Source organism: Chiloscyllium plagiosum, unplaced genomic scaffold, assembly GCF_037043375.1.
Source record: "Chiloscyllium plagiosum isolate Xiang-an unplaced genomic scaffold, Cpla_swu_hap1 HiC_scaffold_4, whole genome shotgun sequence".
Lineage (NCBI taxonomy): Eukaryota > Metazoa > Chordata > Chondrichthyes > Orectolobiformes > Hemiscylliidae > Chiloscyllium > Chiloscyllium plagiosum.
The window spans coordinates 49,282,779-49,291,281 of record NW_028270142.1 but is presented as its reverse complement, the minus strand read 5'-3'; the positions used below and the strand labels follow the sequence as shown (position 1 = coordinate 49,291,281).

The window sequence follows — 8,503 nt, the reverse complement described above, 5'->3', positions numbered from 1 at the left end:
TCAACTTTAGACACATTATGTCCTTTAGATGCAATGTTTTAATATTGCTATGAAAAAAACTTTTGCCTATTTTGAATTTCAATTAAATGAATAAAAAGAAGAGACGAGTCAGAACAATAGGAAATTAAGTATTCATTTTAAAACGATCAGAAACCCAGTTTTCTAAATACAGGCATGAAATACCACGTGTAATTCAAAAACTGATCATGAAATACAAATATATATGGTTGCTAGGTGTCGGCTTGATATGGATCCAAGATTTATACAAGGTAACACAGAAACAGAGTGATGTGTGAGGTCACCAATTTGCTAAAAATCAGAAAAAGGAGACAGACAAGTCACTGTGAAAATGTAAATTCACTTTATTGTGCAGAGGGAGCTTAATTTAACAATACAGTAAAATCTGAATAAAGTGGTCACCTTCACCATTAAACTCAAGTGGTTCCTTAAAACTTTTGAATCCAGATGGTTATATAGTGACACTTAATGGCTTAACCGCAACAGTATGTTAATTTGAAAACAATTACCATGGCTGATCTTAAGGGTGGTAGCTAGATCCTGATGCAGGGTCCATTTACTTATATTGCTAGTATGTCTATTAATAGGTGTGATGCTGCAATAGATGGATGCTTAATTTATATGGTTGCTTAATCAAGGTGACCATTATAACACATTTCACCGTTACTCATTTCATTACAACTATGACAGCTGCAGCAAAGAATAACAATCAGAATCTGACGCCAGGCTTCCATTATTGAATGCTATTTACAAAAATGGTACACAACTTCCAATCTTAGGGCAATCTCTAATGGATAGCCATAGGAAGTTTTGTAAATGTTTATAATTTAGCATTATCCAGTGGAATCTAGAAATCAAATATTTAATTAAAACTGGAACAACATTGTAACCTGTTAATGATCAGGCCTGTACAACTCCCTTTAGATATATCAGTGGATTCATACACTGATAAATAAGAACACTAGTTAATTAAAACTATGAATGCAAAAAATGCTTTAATAGGTTATGAATACAAAAAATAATTTTCACAAGTCAAAGATCTCTATATGAAGTACTTTGTTACTTTACTGAACAACTTAATACATTTGATTCTCATATTTTCAAAATGGAATTTAAGCAAGTGTAGTAAATTTTAATTCAGTGCTGGATCCAGGAAACTGCTAGCAGAATACATGTTGATCCTCTTTGTAAAAAATACCACATCTTCTTTTGAACTCCGCTTTATTAGATAAACTCTAAACAAATCAATCTAGAAGCACATTACCCCAGGACCATTGCAATTATGATTTGAAAAATATTAGTTTCCTTACAGTTGCTTTTTGGATTGTGTTTATTCCTCTTTGTGGTGGGGGGGTGGCACACTTGAAGTCTCCAGACAAAAAGAAGAAATGGAAATTCCACTTTGTACAGTGACATATCTTTAGATTAACTGCAGAAAAATCATTTTCAAAACTTTTTGTCAAGTGGAATGCCTCACATAAAATTAGGGTTGCAGAATTCCTAAAGTTAATCTCCAAAAATAACAACAACGTGATAATACTGGGGAGGAACAAAAAATATTGGGGAGGTAGGTATCAATTATGCTAATGACAAAGGCAAGTGTTGAGAGCCTGCTGTGCATATACATTTTAGTGCAGATTTGCTTCACAAACACAGCTATAAATTAGAGACAAGGAAATATAGACATATTCATAATAGCAAATGCTAAAGTGGAGAGCACTTATAAAGATAGCTGAAATTCTAATAAATATATATAGTGCTAAATCATTGTTTATGCACAGTGGCATCAATAAGTGAGTTTTTATATACTACAGTTTGGAGAATTGCACCAACCAGTACTTCATGGACAATTCTGCAACACGTTCCAGAATTGGAATGCAGGAACAATAAAAAGTACAGCAAATTTTTTAAACAAAAGTACGTTTGAATTTTAATACAGATTAGCAAGAAAAAAAAGAGAAAAAGTAAAAAAAATTACAAAGACAAGTTATTTCCATTTTCTCCCTGACTCCATCAGTACTGTGAAATGTCGTTTCAGAGGTCCTGTGCAGTGCCTATTATTCAGAAGTATTGTTATTTTCTTTTTCAATGTTCCACACACAATGTGTGCAACATTTCATTGCATTTTTTTTGGCTGTTCGGTCAACCGACTGTTTTCAAAAGGACAACAGTTTTCCTGCGAAGTCGCTTTTAAAAGGACTGATTAGACCCCTCCACAGCGATGGCAAAAGTGTCATTTACTGAACCAAGCAATTGCACTACGAGGTAAGTTTCGAGTAACTGGGAGGAGATAACTTGCGCTTCAAGTATTTGAGGATATAAAGTGGAAGACAACTGACAAGGGTAATCGCTGACACTTTCCACAGGAAGGTCACAGTGGTGATAAAGGCGACATCTGAAAGTCAAAAAGTTAAATTCCATAAGTTATCAAACATGGTGCTATAAAGTATCTTTAGATAGTTGTTATGAAGTTGAAGGCATGTACTGTACCTTTAAGAGAGAGTGAAAGCAGTTTTGCACTGACAGTTTGCAGGCACCTGTCATCTGACTGACTAGCAGTCTCAGAGGGTACTGCAAAACTGAAAAAAAAATGCAACATTTGGCTCTGAAACAAGTACCTGAGTTTTGGTTGCTATGTTTTCACAACAGTTCGAATTTAGTCAGTTTAAATTATGCCCCAAGATATTAAAATCCCATTGAATTTGAATTTCTACTATTTTACCAACATCAAACCAATGAGACGATCCAATGTTTGAGGTATAAAGAAGCTGGCATGTTCAGAGTTGGTCAGCGAGAGAGAGAGCAACCAATTGCCATCGCCAGAGCAACTGTGAGCAAAACACTCTCTATCAAAGGTACCTTTGTCATGTGAAACACCTTTACAGCAAATGACTGAAGACCATGGAGATCTACAGCCCAGAGGAAGGAGAACACCGGAGACGACTGCTGCTGTCTGGTTTTGAAAACTAATTTTATGTAATTTTACTGTGGTTCTGTTCGCCGAGCTGGAAGTTTTTGTTGCAAACGTTTCATCCCCTGGCTAGGCGACATCATCAGTGCTTGGGAGCCTCCTGCGAAGCGCTTCTTTGATGTTTCCTCCGGTGTTTATAGTGGTCTGTCCCTGCCGCTTCCGGTTGTCAGTTTCAGCTGTCCGCTAAAGTGGTTGGTATATTGGGTCCAGGTCGATGTGTTTGTTGATGGAGTTTGTGGATGAATGCCATGCCTCTAGGAATTCTCTGGCTGTTCTCTGTCTGGCTTGCCCTATGATAGTAGTGTTGTCCCAGTCGAATTCATGTTGCTTGTTGTCTGCGTGTGTGGCTACTAAGGATAGCTGGTCGTGTCGTTTCGTGGCTAGTTGATGTTCATGTATGCGGATTGTTAGCTGTCTTCCTGTTTGTCCTATATAGTGTTTTGTGCAGTCCTTAGTAGCCACACACGCAGACAAGCAACATGAATTCGACTGGGACAACACTACTATCATAGGGCAAGCCAGACAGAGAACAGCCAGGGAATTCCTAGAGGCATGGCATTCATCCACAAACTCCATCAACAAACACATCGATCTGGACCCAATATACCAACCACTACAGCGGACAGCTGAAACTGACAACCGGAAGCGGCAGGGACAGACCACTATAAACACCGGAGGAAACATCAAAGAAGCGCTTCGCAGGAGGCTCCCAAGCACTGATGATGTCGCTTAGCCAGGGGACGAAACGTTTGCAACAAAAACTTCCACCTCGGCGAACAGAACCACAGCAACGAGCACCCGAGCTACAAATCTTCGCACAAACTTATGTAATTTTAATTTTAAATCTACTGTTATTGGAACAGTAGATTTTTATAGAGTTGGAGGCTGATAACAAGCCGTCTGGAGAAAGGAGGCTTAAGAGTTGTCAATAGTAGTTGCTAAATGTCCACTTTTAGAGTTAAAGAATAAATTTATATTTTTTCTTTAAATAGTGAAATTTGGGAGTTCTCTGTCACTCATACTTTAACAAATTACAAGGCGAGGTGAACTTGATCATATGACTAAGAGATAACAAAAATATGGTGATGGTTGTGCAGTTCCCAAAAACAACTGAACCCCTTTTACAAGGTTAGTAAAGCTGCCTACAAAGAACAAACCCTTCCAGGTACATCATTCAAGCTTGCAAATCCTTCTCCTGGAATGCTCATGAGTGTGTATAAGATTAACCCTAAATCCTAAGAAATTCCTAGGCAATCACCATAGAACTCCTAGAGTGTGGAAACAGGCATTTGGCCCAACAAGTCCACACCGACCCTCTGAACAGTAACCCACCCAGACCCATTCTCCACCCCATTACTCTACATTTACCCCTGACTAATGCACCTAACCTACACTATGGGTGATTTAGCATGGCCAATCCACCTAATTTGCAAATCTTTGAATTGTGGGAGGAAACCCATGCTGACACTGGGAGAATGTGTAAACTCCACACAGACAGTCACGCGAGGATGGAATCGAACCTGGGTTCCTGGCACTGTGAGGCAGCAATGCTAACCTCTGAGCCACCATGCCACCCAATCAGGGAGAGTTGGCAACGGTCACCTCACCGTCACAGAAGAACATATTATCACTCCTTCAGTTTTGTTTGCTTTCAAACTTAAGACGACTAAAATATCCTCCCAGAAAGAGACAGTCAATTCTTTAGTGAATAGAATAATCATCAACATCTGACAACATGGACAGTAGGTAGTCAGAAAGCTAGTGCTCAGAAGCACATCAATTCAGAGATAACCTAACCACATTTCTTGAACATACCAGGTTTCCTCCCACAGGCAAAAGATGTGAAAGTTAGTTGGATTGGTCATGTTGAATTGCTCATGTTGAATTGCTCATAGTGTCCAGAGATGTGCAGGCTAGGTGGGTTAGCCATGGGAAATGCATGGTTACGAGGCTAGCGTAGGTCTAGTTGGGATACTCTTTGGAGGGTTGGCATGGATTCAGTGGGCCAAATAGCCTGTTTCCACACTGTACGGATTCTATGATTCGATGAAAATAAAACATAGATCTAGTAAAAGTTAAAACCGCGAGGCCAGCTCACAAGAGAATCACACTTCCAGTATTTGCAAAGAAACTGTAAACAGCATTAATGCTTTAGATGATACCTGTAGATGTGAAAGGTGATTTCTGTTTTTAATAATAGTCCTTTTTCAGCACACTCCAATTAAACTGGAATGTAATCACTGTTGGAATAAATTATTCCAACAAGCAACATTTTCTACTGAGTACCAAAATAAATATACTAAAATAAAGATTATCGACTATCGAATCTTTGCTGTTCTTTGGTTTTAAGAATGAGACAATAAACCTTTGAAACAACTTACCAAAGTACTCATTAAGAAATGCAAGGGAGGCCACATAGCAGCCAAGACTGAGGAACTCCCCCAAAACCATGAGCCAGTGCCAGGTCCGGATTGTAAGTGCAACCATCAGCAATTCAGTCAAGATCAGAGCCGTGAAAGAAATTGCGACGACATGCACAAACTCAGACTCAAACAGCACCAATGCCCCATATATTAAAATGCCACCTGAAATAGATGAAAAAACATAAATCACAATTTCTCCTTTCCAGATCAAACAAGACCTGATTGTTACCTGCTGTAATTTGTCTGGTGTTGAGATGATGGTGTGTGAAAATCAGTTCACCAAGGTTTTAAGAAACTGATTCAAAAGTTGTTTGGAGGTGGTGGGTGCAATGACAACAAGGTTAGTTAAGAGCTAAAAAAGAGAATCAGTCAAACAAATACTGAATTATTTTCTGTTGAATGAATATGCTGCAGTTATGAATTAACCATTAACTGCATGTTAAAAAGAAATGTAATATTATGCTTTCAAAGTAAGCACACTTAGAATCATTTTCTAAGAATCTGCATAACAGATCTTTAATAACGGATAGAATATCATACGTTCATATCCTATTTCCCCAGGGAATTATTTTTGAAATATACTTATACAGTAATTGGATTACTGAGGTGACAACTGGTTTTGAGATACAACATCTGTTTTTTTTTGTTGCCTGAACATGGGAATTTGTAGTTATCCACTTTCAAGTGATGTCAACTCACAGACATGGCTTCAAGTGAAGGTTTTTTCCAGTTTACCACATTGTGTGCAGATTTTATCATTTTTCCTTATGGAGTGCCTTTATATATTTGATTCCACATCATCCCTAGCTGTCTAACTATTGGATTTTATAACCATAGCTTGAAATGTCACTATACAGTGGAGATATTTGCTAAGCAGATGGGCTGAGCTAGTTTTACTCTCTCTCCAATTTGCCAGTCATGTTAATGTCAGTCATTTAATGATACAAAACAAAATGTGTTTCTCAGAACAAAGAATCGATGCTGACACTAACTTTGAATAATCAGCTACCCGAGTGATCGGCACACCAGCCCTATTTTAAATGTGCATTTTTACCGATGCACTCTCTTTTTTACTGGGGAAGGAGTATAGCCCTTTTAACTCGAGTGGGATACATGGAAAACAATACAAATTCAGGGTTATGTACAATATTAACTGAATGGGAAGTCTTTGGCATCAAAGGTAGGGCTTGTGCATACTAGAAATCTTCTGCACATTTAGCATTTTTTTTTGACAATGTTTATTTTAGCAGACAAAGTTTGCTTCATAATTAAACAGCCAGCAAGAAAAAGCCCTAATCACAGGTGATGGTAACAATCATTGCATGTTACAGCCAAGTCAATAAACTGGAAGTGAAATCTGAATTCGTCTAAGTATACATCAACAAAATGATGTTCAGATATGGGTTAATAAATTAATTCAGACCATTATCAATAATGAGAAGTCTTCATCACAGAAAGTAAAACTTGTGACTTACCTTGGTAAATGCTTATTAGAACCCAAATAAGAAACGTCTTGAAGGATAACGAACGTCCCTGATTAAAAAATAACAAAAATTATTTAAATATCTTTTGTGCTTATTTTTGGATAAGTACTATGACTACACCCACATTAACATAGCTGTTTTAAAGTAAGTGTTCAATGCCAATTAGCTCAGAGACTAGATATCTTGTCTGGTATAGTGTTTTTGCATCTAAGAAATATATCAGGTTCAATCCATTCACTATGTCTCGGATTAAAGAGGATGAATATCAAGACCTTAGATTTATAAAATGCTTTTAATGTAGTAAAACACATCAAGCTCCTCAAAAGAGGAGATCAATACTGGGGCTTCAAAATTTTGGAATTTGTATAACTGACTTGGATGGACCAACAGTATGGTTGCTAAATTTGCTGATGACACAAAGATAGGTATGTAACTAAGTTGTAAAGAGCACATAAGAAACCACAAAGGGCTAGATATTTTCTAAAGTAACATGTTCAGGAGCAAGATTTCCAAGCCTCCTGGCTCATTTAGATAGGTTACATGAGGGGGCAAAGATGTAGCAAACTGTCAGCTTTGATGGGAAGGATAAAAAGGAAGCATATTATCTAATGATGAGAAGTTAAAGAGCTCCAAGATGCAAAGAATCTGGGTGTCCGAGTTCATGAACAGTACATGTTTGTCTACTAATACAGCAAGTAATTAGACAAGTTAATAAAAAATTAGAATTTAGTATGTTGGGAATTGAATACAAAAGTAGGGAGGTTGTGTTTTGTTTATATAGGACATTGTTGAGACCACATTCAGAGTAATGTGTACAGTATTGGCATCATTGTTTAAGGAAAGGTGGAACTGGATTGGAAACAGTTCAGAGAAAGCTTAGTAGACTGATATCTGGGAAGGTAAAAACAATGACTGCAGATGCTGGAAACCAGATTCTGGATTAGTGGTGCTGGAAGAGCACAGCAGTTCAGGCAGCATCCAAGGAGCTTCGAAATTGACGTTTCGGGCAAAAGCCCTTCATCAGGAATAAAGGCGCTCCTTGGATGCTGCCTGAACTGCTGATATCTGGGTAGGGTAGATTGTATTTTGAGCAAAGTTTGACTGGTTAGATGTGTATGCACTAGAGTTGAGAAGAGTAAGAGACAACTTGATTGAAACACAAGATTCTGAAAGATCTTGAAAGGTGGATGTGAACAGAATATTTCCTCTCATGTGAAAATATAGAACTATATGACTTTGCTTAAAAACAGGGAGTCATGTTCTTTGAACATCTCTTCCCCCAAAGACACAAAGTAGCATCCTCAAATACTTTTAAAGCAGAGGTAGATAGATTCTTGTAAGCAATGGTGTAAAGTAATTGGGTCTAGTCAATTATAGAGCAATCAGATCAGTCATGATCTTATTGAACGGCAGATCAAGCTTGAGCAGCCGAGTGGCCTACTCCTGCTCCTAATTCCTATATGTGAATAGTGGGGTAACTTTAATTGGGGATGCTCAAGAGACCAGAATTGCATATCTTGCAAGGTTTTATGTTGGGAGAGATCACAGGGATAGGAGTGGTGAGACACAAAGCCATTTGAAAACAAGATTGAGAATTTCAAAATGGA

The 8,503-nt window shown here is 37.8% G+C and overlaps 1 protein-coding gene across 3 annotated transcripts in view; it reads right to left on the bottom strand.

Moving 5' to 3' along the window:
• Positions 1 to 344: 344 nt before the first annotated feature.
• The window catches only part of atp9b (ATPase phospholipid transporting 9B), a 350,258-nt gene continuing 342,099 nt past the window's right edge, over positions 345 to 8,503 (bottom strand). For 2 of the 3 annotated variants that reach the window (XM_043688616.2, XM_087986241.1), the window contains 3 exons: positions 6,888 to 6,945; positions 5,371 to 5,574; positions 345 to 2,413 (listed from right to left, as the gene is read on the bottom strand). In XM_043688616.2, coding sequence (XP_043544551.1) covers positions 2,277 to 2,413; positions 5,371 to 5,574; positions 6,888 to 6,945 — 399 coding nt within the window. In that variant the 3' untranslated portion in view covers positions 345 to 2,276. Of the gene's footprint in view, positions 2,414 to 4,866; positions 5,026 to 5,370; positions 5,575 to 6,887; positions 6,946 to 8,503 lie in introns of those variants that run through there. The other variant, XM_087986240.1, reaches the window with a different exon arrangement.